The sequence below is a fragment of the Aphelocoma coerulescens genome, chromosome 5, assembly GCF_041296385.1.
Source record: "Aphelocoma coerulescens isolate FSJ_1873_10779 chromosome 5, UR_Acoe_1.0, whole genome shotgun sequence".
Classification (NCBI taxonomy): Eukaryota; Metazoa; Chordata; class Aves; order Passeriformes; family Corvidae; genus Aphelocoma; species Aphelocoma coerulescens.
This window is the reverse complement of record NC_091019.1, coordinates 65,744,756-65,762,754: the sequence shown is the minus strand read 5'-3', so window position 1 is coordinate 65,762,754 and position 17,999 is coordinate 65,744,756. Positions and strand designations below refer to the sequence as shown.

At 54.4% G+C, this 17,999-nt stretch overlaps 1 protein-coding gene and 1 long non-coding RNA gene across 6 annotated transcripts in view; both read right to left on the bottom strand.

Annotated features, from left to right (window-relative positions):
- The window catches only part of TRIM9 (tripartite motif containing 9), a 60,499-nt gene extending 43,250 nt beyond the window's left edge, over nt 1-17,249 (bottom strand). For all 5 annotated transcript variants that reach the window (XM_069018651.1, XM_069018655.1, XM_069018654.1 and 2 more), the window contains exon 1: nt 16,434-17,249. In XM_069018651.1, the coding sequence (XP_068874752.1) occupies nt 16,434-17,249 (816 nt within the window). The remainder of the gene's footprint in view (nt 1-16,433) is intronic.
- On the bottom strand, nt 7,817-8,814 carry LOC138112011 (uncharacterized). Its single transcript, XR_011151523.1, has 3 exons — nt 8,753-8,814; nt 8,530-8,678; nt 7,817-8,284 (listed from the first exon to the last, which is right to left on the bottom strand). It is a non-coding gene; the product is annotated as an uncharacterized lncRNA (long non-coding RNA).
- Nucleotides 17,250-17,999: the final 750 nt, after the last annotated feature.

Below are 17,999 nucleotides of genomic sequence, written 5' to 3'. Positions count from 1 at the left end.
ATCACTAATTTTATGCTTTCTGCTTTCAATAAGATTGCTGGATTCACACAGCAGCAGCAGGAGGAGGAAGGAGGAAAATATGGATGACCTGGTCTTTCTGCTTCATTTCTTCCCCCTCCAACAGGATGGGAAAGATAGGAAATGGTCCCTGGAGAGCATCACTTCAAATCTGTGTTTTCAGCCAGCAGCCTCTGGAAGATTCCAGGCAGCCTGAGAGACATGGAGCTCTCAGCAGAAGAGCTGACAGGACACAGGGAATGGCTTCCCACTGCCAGAGGGCAGGGATGGATGGGGGATTGGGAAGGAATTCCTGGCTGGGAGGGTGGGGAGGCCCTGGCACAGGGTACCCAGAGAAGCTGGGACTGCCCCTGGATCCCTGGAAGTGTCCAAGGCCAGGCTGGATGGGGCTTGGAGCGACCTGGGACAGTGGGAGGTGCCCCTGCCCATGGCAGGGGTGGGACTGGATGAGCTTTAAGGTCCTTTCCAACCCAAATCCCTCTGGAAAACTCTCCTTCAGTTACTGCTGCTGCTTCTGGGCAGAAGGCTGGACTCGAGCCCTCAGAGATCCCTTCTAATCTGAAGTTTTCTATGACCAAAGCTGTGTCACCAAAAAAAAAAAAAAAAAAAAGAGCTTTTCCCTGCCAGGAACATCTTTGCCTGAGCAGAGCTGCTCCCACCTTGTCACCCACTGGGGTTTCACTGTGGGGACAAAGCAGAGCAGGGCCACTGCCAGACCCCTTGGGCTTCACTCAGTCCTGCTCTGCCCTTGGGAGTCCTTGCTCTGCCCAAAGGGAAGGTCCAAGGACCAGGATTTCACATTCCCTTTAAAGCAGGGCTTTAGAAATCCTTCCCATCACCATGGATACTGGAGCACTGGGAATGCACCGCTCACCACAGCCGGATTGGGTGGATGCTGCCAGGAAAACACACCTAGGAAGCTCAGATTTCACCTCAAACGCAGGAAATCACAGGAAAAACACAGTAATTCAGCTTTTCTGCTCTGTTAACTCCTTCTTCCAGGCACTGGGCTCCGAGCCCCTACATCTGGATGCAAGCCTCCCAGGTTGGAAAGGGCTAGATTTGGGATTAATCCCAAAATGTGATAGCAACCAGATTGTTTTTAGTGCTGCAGATACCCAAAAATCCAGCCTGGATTACAGAGACTCCAAAACACAGAGGGAACAGGATTTACAGAGATGGGAAAACATCTCATTCCTAGACTGAGAATAAACAGAAGCCCTACCAGAGACAGGGCACAGGAGGAATTTCACAGGCCCCTTTTCCTCCTCTGGCTGGGGGCTGGAAGTGACCTCAGGCAAACAAACCCGAGCTCTCTTTGGAAATCCCACTCCCTGGAGCTCAGAAGATGTTCTGAAGTGGCCTTTGGGAGCCCACACTGAGATTCCCAAGGAAAACAAACCTCAGAGAGAGGCACTGAGTGATAAAAGCATTGAAGGCAGCAGGAGACCAGGAAGGGTGCAGGGAAAGGAGGATGAGAGGCAGGGAAAGCACTGCACTGGATGGATGAGGAGAAGGTTGTAGATCCATGAATAAAAAAGGAAGAAGAATAAATCAATAATCCTGGAAGAGCTGAGATTTAAAGAAATGCTGCCTTTAAAGAAATGAATCTTTAATAAGAAGGGATGTCTGGCTAATTAGGAAGTAATGAAGAACTTGTCAGTGTTTCTGCAGAGAAGGAGGAGCGAGGGGGTTCCGTACCCACAACTGGAGGGAATCCGAAGTGCTGGAGCAGTGACACATCCTGGTGTCACCAGGGAAGCCAGGAATGGGCTCACAGAATCAGTCAGGATTGTTTATGACGAAGTGAAGAATCCAGGAAACACCAGGAGATGGGAGCAGGGGGATAATTCACATTTACTTCAGTAATAGGTTTGGGGTTTTTTTAGGGGAAAGTGCTTCCAAGACAAAAAAAAAAAAGAAAGAAAAACCAGGCTAAGGAGGAAAGGAGCCACAGGCACAGCTCTAAAAGAACATGGTGCTGAGGAGGCCAAAGCCACCACTGCCCCATGTCCCCAAGTGCCACATCCACATGGCTTTAAAATCCCTCCAGGGATGGGGACTCCACCACTGCCCTGGGCAGCTGTGCCAGGGCTGGACAGCCCTTTTGGGGAAAAAAATTTCTCCTAATATCCAGCCTAAATCTCTCCTGGTGCAACTTGAGGCCGTTTCCTCTTGTCCCATCTGTGGGATGCCCACCCCACAGAGCTGGCTGCACAGCAGACCTGGCCCAGTGGGATTAGCCCACTGAGCTTGAGCTCATTAGCCCTGAGCTTTAATTAGCTCCCAGGTGGTCAGCCTGAGTGTCCCTGCCACGACCCCTTGGACTGACGATCCAGAGGCACGGGACAAGCCTGGATTTGTCCCATGGCTGCTCTTTGTCCTGTCTGTCCCGCCCAGCTCCGGGGCAGCCCTTGTGCTGTCACCTCCAGCCTCGGAGCACTGGCACTGCCAGGAGCCTCTGGTGGCTCCTCACGAGGGAACCAAGGACAAAGGGTCTGCACACGAATGTCACAGAGTACCAGGGGTTTGCACAGAACTCTAAAATGTGAAATTTGGGCTTTTCCCAGTAGCTTTTTCCAGTTTTTCCTTGGCTTTTCCAAGGTGAAGGCTGTGCCACAGGAATGCCAGGGCCTGTTCCTTTCCCTTGAAGGCTTTGCCTTATTTAAATGTGTTTCTGTTTAAACTTACAACCAGTTTTGAATACAGAAGGGAAAAGCAGCTCATTAAGCAAAGCTTGCCCAGGCCTGTCCTTCCCATCTTTCTCTCAAGCCCAGGGAAGGGGCTCCCAGCAAAGCAGCAACAGAAACACTCCCAGCACATGGAGCAGCACCAGGAGCCAACAGCTCCCTGAGTTCTGACCTCTCACGGGCACTTCCAGTGTGGAAAATCACTGAGGTGGGAGCTGTGTGCCACAGGATGAGCCCTAAAGAGGCCTGGGACACTTCCAGGGATCCAGGGGCAGCCACAGCTGCTCTGGGCACCCTGTGCCAGGGCCTGCCCACCCTCCCAGCCAGGAATTCCTTCCCAATCTCCCACCCATCCCTGCCCTCTGGCAGTGGGAAGCCATTCCCTGTGTCCTGTCCCTCCATGCCTTGTCCCCAGTCTCTCTCCAGCTCTCCTGGAGCCCCTTTAGGCCCTGCAAGGGGCTCTGAGCTCTCCCTGGAGCCTTCCCCTCTCCAGGTGAGCACCCCCAGCTCTCCCAGCCTGGCTCCAGAGCAGAGGGGCTCCAGCCCTTGGATTATGTCCATATCCCATCGAGGTCCAGCAGTGTCTCATGGATTTTATTACAGACCATATTATCTGCCACTCAGAACACAGGCATCAAAAATAACCATCTCTAGATCAAGCCTGCCTCAGAATAAATACCTATTTTTTGCTGCAGAGCTGTGCAGCCACCACAGCCACCTTGCTTTTAAAATATTCTCCTTCAGGAAGAGGTTGGTCGATGTATTTATGCACACACAGAACGGTGGAGGCAGCAAGTTGTTACATAAAGTGTTACATAAATTACCTACCAACTGCACAGAAATGCTCCGAGTCAAACTCCACCAACCTCACGCTGAAGGAATCAATCACTTCAAGTTACCACAGATATTCCTGGAGTCCAGGAGAAACGAAGGAGGCAGAACCAGGCCTTAAATCCCACACTGGACACACTTTTGTGACATTACTTATACTCAGAGATCTCCTGGTTCCTTCCAACCATAACTGCAAATCAACTCGGAGACCCCAAACCAAGTGAACTATTTAAACCAAATGGTTGCAATAAAATAAATACTGATTTCATAAATGTTTTACCAAGGTTAAAAGATTTTCCCCAGAGATGGAGATGAGGCACAAAACTCTGCTCTGGATCCCTGGGAAGTACATTTAGGAATGTTTTAGAGTGGAGTTTGAATCAGGCTAAATCAGCACAGCCCCCCTGAACTCCACGTGCAACACGTGCTCTCACCAGGTGATGCTGTTGGCCCCATAACCTTCATTATATTTAATTTCAATCAGCTGCATTTTGGGGCAGTACAAGGCAAGTGGATGTTTTCCTGGGTTCAGGAGCTCTGCTGGGATGTGACCTCTTCAGGAATGGCTGCATAAATACAAACCCCACGGGTTGGTTTTGTTTTAAATTACGCTTATTTTATGGTTTGTAACACATTCACTGGGAGGGAACTGAGCCACGACCTACCTGATGTTAATTCTGAATAAATCCCAGAATGGTTGGGGTTGGAAGGGGCCTTAGAGCTCATCTCATTCCATCCCCTGCCACGGGTAGGGTCACCTTCCACTGTCCCAAGTTGCTGTAAGCCCCATCCAACCTGGCCTGGTACATTTCCAGGGATGGGACAGCCACATCTTCTCTGCTCCAGTGCCTCACCACCCTCACAATAAATAACTTCTTCCTTAAATCTAGGTTGAATCAATCTTCTTTTAGTTTAAAACCATGAGCCCTTGTCCTATCACAACAGGCCCTGCTACAAAGTCTGTCCCTCCCTCCCGGGGTCACCGTCAGGTTTGTGAAACCCAAAGCTCTGGGACCTGACGTGATTCATGAGCACGTAGCAATTCCCAGCTCTGCTGAAGCTAAACCCGTGGCATATGGCAGGAAGGGCTTTTATCCCACCACACACAGCCTGCTGCAGTCGTGACATAAATCACTCCCTGACTTTCCTTTGGATGCATCACCAGATGAACCGAGGTGCCAAACGCTGAGTGCACAAGGTCCCTCGAAGACAATCTGTGCTAATTGCCACAAATGACCTTGTGCAGCATCACCCTCCCATCACTGCCTCTGCCAAGCTGCAGACGAGCCCAGGAATTGCAACAGCCCCATAAAAGCATCCCACTTTTCCCCCTCGGCTGAAGAAACATCCCATAACCACAGGAGGTGTTCCCCCAGCTCACACACAGCTCATGTTTGAGGCCACCTTTCACCAGACCAAGTTGCTCCAAGCCCCACCCAACCTTGCCTGGAACAAACTGAGCAAAATATCTTTGCCCCTGAAGCCTCCCAGCTGCTGGAGCCCTGCGAGGTGGGGATGGAGAATGTTGAGAGTGGGTGGGATCCCACCTCCTTTCCCCTTTCCTTCTCCCCCCTCTCCACCCTGCAGCACATTCCTCCAGGCTTCCCACAAGGATGAGACATCCCAGAGAATCCTGGGATCACTGAGCTTGGAAAAGATCTCCAAGACCATCAAGTCCAAGCTGTGCTCAATCCCTACCTTGTCCCCAGCCCAGAGCTCTGAGTGCCACCTCCAGGAATTCCTTGGGCACCTCCAGGAATGGGGACTCCAAACCTCCCTGGGCAGCCCCTGCCAAGGCCTGAGCACCCTTTCCATGGGGAAATTCCTGCTGCTGTCCACCCTGAGCCTCCCCTGGCCCAGCCTGAGGCCGTTCCCTCTCCTCCTGTCCCTGTTCCCTGGGAGCAGAGCCCGACCCCCCCGGCTGCCCCCTCCTGTCAGGGACTTGTGCAGAGCCACAAGGTCCCCCCTGAGCCTCCTTTGCTCCTGGCTAAAGCAGCCCAGCACGGTGGCCTTCCTCTGGCACCTTCCTCCTGCTCCCAGCTCATCCAGGAATCACATCCCAGCCCAACCAGCCACATCTGGCACAATCAAATGGCACAGCACGGCAACACGAGCCAGAAACCTGCTGCAACAGGCAGTGGTCAGCTGGCAACTTGGCGAGGATGTGGGCAAAGCACCTGCCAGCCAGGAATGGAGGAAAGATCCTCCCTGGAGCTGCCTGTGGCCTGTCCTTCCCCATCTAACAGCCCGGCACCACGGCAGGAAATCAATGGAGAGCCCAAGCCACAGATGGATCGAGCGCTTGCTCATCTGGCCACAGCTCCAGGAGCGCAGCACGATTCCCACAGCCAATCCCAGCAAATGACCTCCCTGCCCCTCAATCTGGGCTGGCATCTGTCACTAGCAGGGCAGGGGGAAGGTGCAGCGCCTGCTGCCAGAGGGCAACATTAAAAAATGAAAAATTTAAAAAATCCTATATTCACAAATTTTAACTGCTGTGCTCCGGGGGAGGTGAGAAATCATCTCAGAGGTGAGAAACTGTGTCTAAGCTCTCGCTCTGATTCACCAAGGTGTGGGCTGCTGGCAGCACAGACCTCAGCAAATGCCCTCTGAGGTCCCCATTTTCTGGGAACAAAATGTCAGGATGGAAGAAGCGCTGGGGCAGGATGGATACAGCACAGCCTGAGCCACGCCTGGGCTGCGTGGGCTCGGTGTGACAGCGTGACATGAGCCACCACTGCTGCTCCTCTCAGGGAACAGCCTCACAGAGAGGCTGGGGAGCAGAAATGGCACAAGAAAGAGGGAGTTGGCTGAACTACAAAGGAGCAGCCAGGAATGAGCGTCGGGACAATCAGAAACGCTGTGGCTGCTCCCTCAGACAGCAGGGCCCAGGCTTCGGCGTGTTTGCCGTGGAAGTTGAAGCTCGTTCTGCACTTCTGTCTTGTACCCTGCCAAGGAATGAGTGCTGAGTTCCCAGGGGAACTGTCATGGAGCCAAGGGCCACCACCAGCCCTCAGCCAGAGCTGCTGCACATCCAGGGCTCTCCCCAGTTTCTCATCTCAGACGTCCCCAACTTGAGAAAGCACTGAAGTCACACCCTCAAATCTCTGACTTCAATCTGGGTTGGAGCAAGGGTGGAAGTGCTTTCCCAAGGAGGGAGGCTGATGCTCCCATTGTGCCCTTGAGGGGATTTCACCCAGCCCTCACAGCTCCTCCATGAGTGTTTTTGGAAGTTCCCAGCTCATCTCCACGTGCTCTGTTAGGAACTCCCATCACCCCACCGTGGTGGGGTTGCTGGGCTGGAGGAAGGGAACTGGTGCTAAACACACATTTCCTGGGAGAGGACAGACAGGGGGTTTGTGCAATTATTTTCCCAGGAGGACAAAGCAAATCCTTGGCAGGGAGAACTGATCTCCAGCCCACCCATTCCCTTTCCAGCATCCTCAGGGAAATGCTGCCACAGTTCCCTCCCCTGCTGAAGTGTAAACAGCCAGGGCTGCACCTGCCAGCATCTTCCCACTCCTCCCCTGCTCCAGCCTGGATCCCTGGGTGTTCTGGGTGATGGGAAGGGAACAGAGGCTCTACCCCCAAAGCAGTGTCTGTGCCTTGAAATCAATAAGGAATTGAGATGGATTATTCCTTGCTAGGAATAATCCACCTCAAAGCTTGACACCACCCTCGCCTTCTCCCAGCTTTACATCCCCCGATGGAGAAACTACAGCACAGAACCAGAGAAACCTGCTTTGAGTGGGGAGTTTTCCTAACAATGCCTGGGATCACAGTCAGACCTCTGAGTTTGCCTCTGCAGACAGAAAGGTCCTTCCCAAGCAGGAATCCCACTGGCACAGCCAAGCCCCCAGGTCAGACACCCTGGGCAGTCAGTGTGGGCTGGGAATCACAGAGTCCCAGCACAGGTTGGGTTGGAAGGGACCTTAAATCCCATCTTGTTCCACCTCCTCCCACGACCAAGGACACCTTTCACTATCCCAGGGTGCTCCAAGCCCTGTCCAGCCTGGCTTGGAAAACTTCCAGGGAGAGGAAGCAGGGAGAAGAAAAACGGTGAAGTTAACAGATGCAGCGAATTAATGCATCTTGACTCAAGGGGCACTGGTTATCTGGGAAAACAGAGGGATTTCACCTGGGAAAACCCCAAGAGCTGCAGGTGGAAAGCAGTTGCACAGCACAGGCTTTCAGGAATGATGCACTGGGGATGATGCATTGTGCCCCCTCAAGCTGAAGGCAAGGCCATAACCCATCATTAATTCACACACATACCAATCCTGCCACAGGGAACAGCAGCAGGGAGGGAACTGCCCATGCACATCCAGAGGGGCCAGGAGCAAGAGGAAAAAAAGCCAGAAGAAAGTGCAAGGGTCCAAAAGCCCAAAAAGAAAAACAAAGTAGGGATCACTGGTTGGAAGATTCTCCACGTTTTCAAGGTTGGTGCAAATAACTGATATTTCCCAGGTATTTAGGCTTTACAGCAAGCAGGAGGCAGCAGCCCCAGTGAGGGCACTCAGGCTGGGATCTCCACAGGAGGCACTGGAAGTCACAAACATCATCTTCCACTCCAGTGGCTCGGTGCTGCTGCATCTGCTTCCGTGGAGTCGTGCTCCCGTCATCCCGAGCCGCTCCTCTCGGGAATGGCAACTGTGGCTCCAGCACACAGCACTCCAGGCAACATCCATGCATGCCTTATTAACATCCAATTCCCAGGTTTTTTTTTTTTAAAAATCCATCAACTCCTATAAGGTTTGTGAAGAGGAAAGGGTAATTAGCACTGATGGGAAATCCCTCAGCTGCCAGATCCCTCCCAGGGCAATTTCTGCTGCTACAGCACTGAGCGGGCTCCTATTAACACCCCTCTATTTCTGTGACATGGGGAATTTAATGGCTAATAAATACAAAAACATGGCCCAAACCTCAGTCTGAGCTGTGCCTGAGGTGTTTGAGGTTGGAATCACCCTCACAGTCACCCCTCTGCTCTCACCTGCTGCTCCAGCCGGGTGCTGGCTCAAGAAAATTTCAAACTGAACTTGGTCTTGTTCTTTCTCCCTGAAAATCCTGCTCTGAGCAGAGCCTCTGCTGAGCTTTCCCAGCCAGCTCCAGGTCAGGCTGTCCCCAGAGCTGCATCCAATTCTGAAGGCAAAATATGAGTTGGTTCAGACTGCAAACAAAATTTTCCTTTCAAGAGGAAAGGTGAATTCTCTGACCTGCTATTCTCAGCTCTGGTCTCCCTTCCTGCATGAATCAGGGAGGTGCTGATGCATTTTCCTGGTTTTAAAACCAAGAATCAAACATGGTTAGAAGGGAAAAAGGGGTTTTCTTTTTGTATTTAAGGATCTTTAGGTGCACCACGTCCAGGTTGAATGTACCAAAATGCCCACCCCCAAAAGATCTGATATCACATTAGAGGTGTTACTAATTAGCAGATCTATCAAAGATTCCCCAATGAGAGGCTCAAGTGAGCCCCCCTCCCCAAGGAACCTTCCCCTGGATGGTTCTATCTTGGTTTACAGAATGTGTTCTGGAGAGGACCTTGGGCTCTGGGGCACACTGATCCCCAGCTATGAAGCTTCTAAAATGTTGAGTCTCTTAGCTGAACAAATAAGTCTAAGAATGTAGGCTAAGAAACACTAAGAATACAGAAGTTATAAAAAGGTATAAAAGGAAAGGCAAAAAATCATCATGGCATCAGTGCCACTGGAATGGGTGAGAGCTGGGCTTAATTTCTGCTTATTTCTATCTCTCTGTCTCCCCTGGTAAAGAGTTTAATACATTCCCTATTTATGGCCACCTGGTAGGACCCTCACTGGCCCCTCAGTGGTGGTCCCAGACCCCAAACCATCCAATCCTGCTCTTTCCAGGGAATTTGAGAAACCCACCCTGAGAGCTTTTATTCCTCACAGCAATTCCACACCAGCCTCTGTCTCTCCTCCCAGGACATTACCTGAGCCAGGGTCGCCAGAGATTTATACCCCCAGCTCTCTCTGGCTTATGGGCTTGCTCTAAATAGATATTTATCCAATTCATCCCAGCAGGACGAGCTGAATGAGTAGGGAATGAGCTGGCTTATTTATAAGCCAATTTAACAGGTAAAAAACCTCGCCCCAAGAACAAACAAAGCAAGGACCAAGGCTGACAAAAGAGCAGCTTTGAGAGTTGTTATGTTTCAGCTGAGTTCTTGTTTAATTATTCTTTCATACAGCTGGGAAGAGCCATGCAATTTCAAGGCACTCTGCATTAAATGAATGTGTGTGAGCAACACAAGTTAATCAAGGGCTGCTGCAAGTTCCTTCCCAGTTCAGGAAAGGGAAGGGAGATGACTCCCAGTGGCATGTGTTGGATTGCTAGAAAGCACACCGCAGGGCTCCAGAAAGGAATTTGTGGTCAGGTGGGAAGAGGTTGTGGCAAAAGGAGAAAAGACAAAAGACTTGGATGAGATGTTAGGAAGGAATTGTTCCCTGTGAGGGAGGTGAGGCCCTGGCACAGGGTGCCCAGAGAAGTTGGGGCTGCCCCTGGATCCCTGGAAGTGTCCAAGGCCAAGCTGGATTTGGTTTGGAGCAGCCTGGGACAGCGGGAGGTGTTCCTGCCCATGGCAGGAGGTGGAATGGGATCATCTTAAAGGTCCCTTCCAACCCAACCCATTTTGGGATTCTCTAAGTGACACCAAGCAAAGTTTTCCCTTTAAAAACCTAAACTTCTAGGTGCTGGATTATGTAGAAGAGCAGGAATGAGCAATGCAGAGCAGCCCCAAGGACTCTTGAGAACATTTTCCCAACAAAGATCCACCCTGCACCAGTGTCAGCTCTTCGAAGGCATCCTGTGAAACCTGGTAAATCAACAGCAAAAATCCACACTCTGGAGTCATTTATTTAACACCAGGTGCACTGTTTGCTCTGCTTCCTAATCCTCCTGCTTTTCCAGGCTAGGGATGTGGTGACAGGGGAATCTCTGGGCATGGATACTGCTGAGATTTCCATGAAAGAGAGACAAGAATTAGTCCCTGGGCTGATTTTTTCCCCCCCATCTCCTGACTCGTGAATGCACCACAGTAAACGCAGCAAGATCCTGGGGGGTTTCCTTCATTCATCAAGGGGCCAAGAGAAGGAAAAAGATGCAGAGAGAACGGAAAAGGTTTGATATTTACAGTGTGCAGGAACCTTGTGGATGAAGATGGACCCCAGCACAGCTCCAGCTGCTTGTTGAGATGCTTCAGAGCCTGTGGAGAGCCTGAGCCAGATGGGGCAGCACAGCATCACTCTGTCAGGGTGGTGTATTTTTGGACACAGAATCATGGAATGGGTTGGGTTGGAAGGAACCTTAAAGCTCATTCCATTCCACCCCTGCCATGGGGCACCTCCCACTGTCCCAGGCTGCTCCAAGCCCCATCCAACCTGGCCTTGGACACTTCCAGGGATCCAGGGCCAGCCACAGCTTCTCTGGGCACCCTGTGCCAGGGCCTGCCCACCCTCACAGGGAAGGATTTTTTCCTCATATCCAATGTAAACTTCCCACTGGAATGGAATAAAAGCTGCAGCGATTTACACTCACTCTGGGAGATGACCCTGGGCCCATTTCCATCTGCAAATAACCCAGAGGTCACCTCCTGCCTGCTGGGCTCCAAGAGCCCCTCGGAGAACTGGCTGTACCACACTAGCAGGGTGCTGCTCCTTACTCCATTTACTGCAGTGAGTGCAGGGGAAAGAGCTGCCTGACAGAAAGCTTTGACCCACAGAAATTCGCAGGAGAAGGCAGCATCGCCTCTGATCCTGGGCAGGCACAAGTTGCTGTGAATCACGGGATGGTTTAGGCTGGAAAAGACCTTTAAATCACTGAGTCCCGGGTCCCCAAGTGCCACACCCACACAGCTTTTAAATCCCTTCAGGGATGGGGACTCCGGTGCTCCCCTGGGAGGCCCTTTCCAGTGCCTGAGCACCCTTCCCATGAAGAAATGTTCCCAATATCCAACCTAACCATTCCCTGGCCCAGCCTGAGGCCGTTCCCTCTCCTCCTGTCCCTGTTCCCTGGGAGCAGAGCCCGACCCCCCCGGCTGCCCCCTCCTGTCAGGGGGTTCTGGAGACTCAGAAGGTCCCCCTGAGCCTCCTTTCCTCCAGGCTGAGCCTCCCCAGCTGCTCCTCATCAGATTTTTGCTCCAGATCCTGACATTTCTTTGCTTTTTCCGACTTCAAAGCCTCTCAGCCTGTTTGCCACCCTCTGGATTTGGCCACAGAAGAACAGAGCAGGTGGGAAGGCTGTTGGGCACTGCTGGAGAAGGAGAGGATGGATCCTGCTGCTGCAGATGGAAAAAGGGTGGTGGGATTCAGGAAGGCCATCACACCAAGGCTTGGGAAAGAGCAGAGGGGAGCATTAAGGATTCTCCCTGCTTCTCTTTCAACAGCAAATATTTTACTTTGCAAATGCAAACAGATCTTGGTCAGACAGCAACTCCCTGGATACGTCCCCAAGCACTGTGGGCTACAGGAATTCCCACGGACACCAGAGCAGCTCATTCCCAGTGTCCCAATCTCCCCTCAAAAGTTCTCCTGGCAGCCAGCACAGAGCCCTGGCCAAGTGAGCTACGGAAAAACCCTGTCTGCTCATCCCTGCCTTGGCTCTGGTGCCCCTGGGCACAAATGGAGAGGCCCTGGCAGTGTTTCCCAGCCCTGGTTCTCCCCACATGTGCAAACGAGCTGGAATAAACTCCCAGTGTGTGATTTTTGATTCTTCACAGGAATCACCTGCATCCCTCATCCCATCTGTGCTGGGAGAGGAGGGGCTGAGCTCCAGGTGACACCTGTGCTAATGAGCTGCTGACCATCACTGCTGACCATCACTGCTGACCATCACTGCTGACCCCACACGGTGTGGGATGGAAATTCCCAGGGCTGGGCTCTGCTAAGATCTGCAGGGATGCTGCAGGGGTTTGCAATCCAAGGAGAGTTTGTGTCTTCAGCCTGGGCAGCCCCAAGCTGGGCAGTTAAATCACACTTAAAATTAAAACAGAGAGCACTGTTTACCTTCCACTGAAGTCAAGACCTGTTCCTGCTTCTCTCCAAGAGGACCTGGACATGGTGCCTGACCTCCTCCTCAAGGAGAGAGTGGTCCCACCCAGAGACTTGCTTTAGAATCTTGGGATCATTAAGTTTGGAAAAGCCCTCTAAGACCATGGAGTCTGATCCTTCCCTCAGCACTGCCAAGGCCACCACTGCCCCATGTCCCCAAGTGCCAGAGATGGGCTTTTAAACCCCTCCAGAGATGGGGACTCCCCCTCACTCCTCACAGGACTTGTGCTCCAGAGCCTTCACCAGTTCTGCTGCCCTTCCCTGGATGCACAAAGCAAAAGGAAATGTGGATGAGAGCAGAGAGAAGAGGCAAACCCTGTGATCCCAGCCCAAAGCAGAGGGAAGCTTCTTCCTACACTGCCCAGAAAGAGCAGAAGATTTTCACCATGGGACCCCTGACCTCTTCAGCTTTTGTTTTGTGCCTGGTAAATGCAGGCTCACCTTTGCAGCAGCTGGGATATGGATGGCAAAGAGAAAAGCAGCCTCTGGCAGGCGTGACCCAGCCCGGGGAGGTGTCCAGCCACAGGGTGAGAAGTGCCAGGGACTCCCAGAGCAGAATCAGACACAAGAGTGATGGATAACACTCAGTATTTGAGAGACAGGCAGGAATGACTGCTCTGCATCACTGTCTCTCCATTTCCTAACCCAAAAACCTTGCAAACCTGCTTAAAATCTGCTCCAGAATCCACAAACTTCTGGGAGACCTTTTAAACCTGAGCCAGCAACAGTAAAATGATTTTCAGACCGAGTTTGATCAACTGGGTGGGATTTCAGGGCTGTGGGGGACAGCAGAGCCCCTGGAGATCCCTCCCAGTCCATCTGTATTTGTACACATGCATCCATCTATCCAGGCATCCATCTGTCCATAAAAACACAGCATCGAGCTGCTGAGCCTGCCCTCCCCACACATCTCCAGCAAAAAACAAGAGGGACTCGGATGCACAAGGAATAAATGATGCAGCTCCATCTTGTGCTCCTGCTTCTGGCATGCCAAGCAGCATTCCAGCTTGTCAGGATAAAACCCAGACAGCTGCAATATCTGTGCAAAACTGGGACAATTCTGACTAAAAACCCGTTTCTCTCTACGTTTCTCTCAATATTCACCCCGCTCCCAACAACTGTCCTGGAAGGAAGACAGGGAGAGAGAGGATTTGCCACAATCTGTGTCCAGCTTGGAAATCCCAGCTCCCCGAATGACAACTGATTGTGCCTCAGCACAGATTGTTTTAAACAATCCTCTGGGAGGACCTCAGAGAGGAAAGGGAAAACTGGGGCAGTTCCCAAAGAGGTCTGTGCAAAGCCCTTTGGGTCTGGTTCCAAGGGGAGCACGCTGCACTTAGCAGGGATTGCCCTGGGCCTGGCAATCACCTACTGAGGCGTGAAGGCTGCTGCTTTCAGGAACAACAGCTCATCCAGGCACTCCGGGGTCAGCACAGGCTGTGGGGACAATCGCAGCCTCCCTGGGTCAGAAGGGAAGAGCATCCCAAAGAATATTCGCACCAAGAGGTGTTGGAATGGCACAAGAGAATTCAGGAGCTGCTGGCTGATGGGTGTAAACCAAAAGAGGGTCGGTTTAGATGGGATATTGGGAAGGAATTCCCTGCTGGGAGGGTGGGGAGGGGCTGGTATAGGTGGCCCACAGAAGCTGTGGCTGCCCCTGGCAGTGTCCAAGGCCAGGTTGGACAGGGCTTGGAGCAACCTGGGATAATGGGAGGTGTCCCTGCCCATGGCAGGGGGTGGAATGGGATGGGATTTAAGATCCCTTCCAACCCAAATCATTCCATGATCCTCTCCTGTGAGCTGTAGCTATCACTACACTGCTCATCACAGGGAAAAAATCAGCTAAAAAAAGGGACAGGCACCCTTTCAGCAAATCTGTCCCCTCAATAAATGACACCAGATACTTTTGCAAGAGGATCACCACTCCAATCCACAGGTGGTTCGGTTCCTAACTCCCGGTCCCAACCAGGATCAAGGTTGGAAATTGTGGGCATTGATTCTGTATTTTATTTTTTCTGGTAAAAAAATCAAGGTGAATAACCTCTTCCCCTGATTTTGTTGGATGGCATCTCAAGGAGCAATCTGAGCTCTGCTCCTGAAATCTTTCTATTCTTATAGAATAGAATATTCTATACTCCTTCTATTATTCCTTAACACCACATTTAACTCCACAGACTCTTTCTGCCTCCCTAAAAAGCAAACAAACACCAGGGAACACCAGTGAACCCCTGCAGAAACACAGCTCACCCAAGGCAAGTGAGACTTCGCTGTCCAATTTCCAAAACTCCGAGAGCAACTGTGTGAAACTCATCATTTGAAATAATGTTACAGCTCCACATCTGTCAGCAACATCAATGAAACCGTGCATGGCTAAAGCTCTCCCCTGGGAAGAGGGATTTGGAAGGAAAAGCTAAAGCTCATCTTATTCCAACCCTACTCCCACTATCCCAGGTTGCTCCAAGCTCCATCTGACCTGGCCTTGGATGCTTCCAAGGAGCCACAGCTTCTGAACAGTAAAGAAATTCTCCCTCACGTTCTGGTGGAATTCCCTGTTCCAGTCTTTGCCTGTTGCTTCTCATCCACCTGCTCCACATCACAAGATCCAGGCTCCATCCTCTGCCTCCCTGCGCTCCTGTGAGCAAGTCCCCAGTTCCCTGTGCTGCTCCTGGGCATCCCACACCAGCTGGATGCCACCAATTCTGGGATCAGTGACTGCACCCCATGTACGGGACAAGGGCACCAAACTGCTCTGGCACATCCCCATAAGAGCACGGAAAATCCAGAGAGGAGTTTTTCCTGCTCCCAGCAAACGGGGGTCAGGAAAAGCCCCTTCCAGCAGCAACAAGCAGCACCAAACCCTTCTCCCCACAGCATCATGCGGTCACCTCCTTTTTTGGGGCATCGTGACAAGCGACAGCTTGTCCCTGCATGCACCCACTAACCCAATTCGGGGTGCAGCCCAGAGATCGGCACCGCTGCCACACAACCTGCCAGAGCATCCCGAGATATTCCTGGAGAGCGATCCAGCCCAGTCCCTTCCACTGGGAGGTCACCCCCTCACCAGCTCCCTGTCACAGGTCCCCCCACCTGCTCCAGTCTGTTGGAGTGGGGGCCAATTATGTCGATGTTCATCCAAGGAATGACGCCCATCCCCTTGTGCCCTGTCCGCCCGTGTCCCAGTCACTTCTGCCCCAGTTCCTTCGGTCACTGGTGCGAGGAGGAGGGAGGGAAGGAGGCAGAGGGATGGATAGAGCCGAGGCTGATGATGGCCACATCCCTGCCTCAAGCGCTGGGACCCTCTCCTCCAGCATGGAGGCGTGTGGGAGTGAGTGCGCTCGGGAGCAGCTGATCGGTATTCAGGGACAGGCTCCTGGCTGCCCACTGCCACCCCTCCTCCTCCTCCTCCTCCTCCTCCTCCTCCCGGTGACTCCGTGTGCGGGAGGAGGTGGCACCCCACGGCTCCCCGCTCCCACGGCCCCGCGGTGGATTTCACGCCTCCCTCCTCCTCCTCCCCAACCCATCGCTCCCTGTTGCTTTCCCAGCTCTGCGGCGCAGATGTCCCCGACCCGCCCCCGGGCCCTGCCAGCTCCTTTGGTAGGACCTCGGCTTGCGGGGTCCAGCTGGCAGGGCTGGATTTGGGGAGCCACGGGGAGCATCGTCTGCACGATGCCAATGTCCCCATGCCGAGGGGCAGCGCTCCTCTCAAGCAAGGGTGCAACAGGGAATGGGAGAGGATGGGTGAGGATGCTCCCACCCTGCCAGCTGGGGAAGATGGAACGTGTGGGGCAAGGTGGCTTGGCTGGGGCTGCTGGAAGAAGCCGGGGCTCACCTTGTGGAGCTTCCACATGGCTCCCAGCGCCTTGACCTCGTGGCTGGAGTGCTTGCCCTCCTCCAGGCACTGGTAGCAGACGGGGCTCTTGCACTGCACGCAGTACATGCTGTGGTTCTCCAGCTCGTGGTCGGTGCAGGTGGAGATCTTGCGGGGGCTCAGCCGGCGGCTGACGCGGCCCTGGGCCGGCGGCACCAGGCGGTGCTTGGCCAGCGGTCCCCGCGGCGGGTGGCACCGCAGGCGGCACGGGTCGCAGTAGAACACGTCGCACTGCTCGCACATCACGGCCGCCTCCTTGGGCGCCTTCTCGCAGAGCTGGCACCGCAGGGCCGCCGCCCTGCCCTGCTGGTAGCGGTCGATGACGCCCTCGAGCAGGCGGTTGCGGGGGAAGCCCCGCAGCCCGCGCTCGTCCAGCACCAGGCTGCGGTGGCACTGCGGGCAGGTCAGGCACGCGTTGCGCGGCGGCGGCGGCGGCGCCAGGGCGGCGGGGGGCGGCGGCGCGGCCGGCGGGAACACGCGCACCCCGTTCGGGGACTTCTGGCACGGCGTGGTGGGAGCGCTGGCGAAGCCCCCGTAGGAGCCGTAGCCGCTGTCCGCCTCGCTGTACAGGCTCATCTTGTCCAGGTCCAGGTAGTCATAGTCGGAGACGGCCGAGCCCGAGGCGCGGCGGCTCTGCGGAGACTCCGAGTCCGGCGTCTGCACCAGGATGTTGCGGGCGCACGCCTGGCACAGGTTGTGCGAGCAGGGCAGGATGATGGGCTCCCGGTAAAAGGAGCCGCACACCGGGCATTTCAGCTCCTCTTCCATCTCTTCCATAAGGGAGGGAGGGAGGGCGGCGGCGCGGCTCCGGCGGCCGCGGCAGGAGCCAGAGGAGCGACCCGCACCGCACCGCGCCTCGGCGCCGACTGCCGCCCGCCCGCCGCCCGCCGCCGCGCGCGCCGCCGGGCCCCGCCCCCCCGGCCCGCCATTGGCCCGCCCGCCGGCGCGGGGATGCGCTGCGCGCTGTGATTGGCTGATCGCCCTGTCCGTCATCCCTCCCGCCCGCCCCGCGGCGCCGCTGCGGGGGCTGCGCTCGGGGCTGCGGCGGCGCTGCGGGGTCGGTGCGGGGCGAGCGCCTGTCCCGGCCCTTCCCGCTGCCCTTCCCGCCGCTCCTCCCGCTCCTCTTCCCTCCCCCGGCTCCCGGGAAGCGTCACTGCACCCCCGGGCTGCCCGCCCCACAGCCCCCGCCCTCCCCGCGGACAGCCAGCGGTGCCCGCAGCATCCCTCTCCCGGGATCCAGGGGCGCTCCTGCGGTTTCCCCTCTGACCGCACAAGGTGACTTTGGGAGCGCTGGTGGCAAGGGAGCTGCTGAGGGATGCGGTCGTGAGGCTGTAGTTGTAATTATGAGAGTAGCCCCACGTGCGCGATAAACGCATCACGCTCGGTAATCCTACGGCTTTCCGTGGATCGCAGCGGAGGGATGCTGGTGCGGTGATGCCCTGCGTGGGGAGCGGGACGCGGTCCCTGAGCCTGGGACGCCCCCGTGGGGACACGCTCCGCCACTGGAGAGCGGGGACAGGGGCCCCG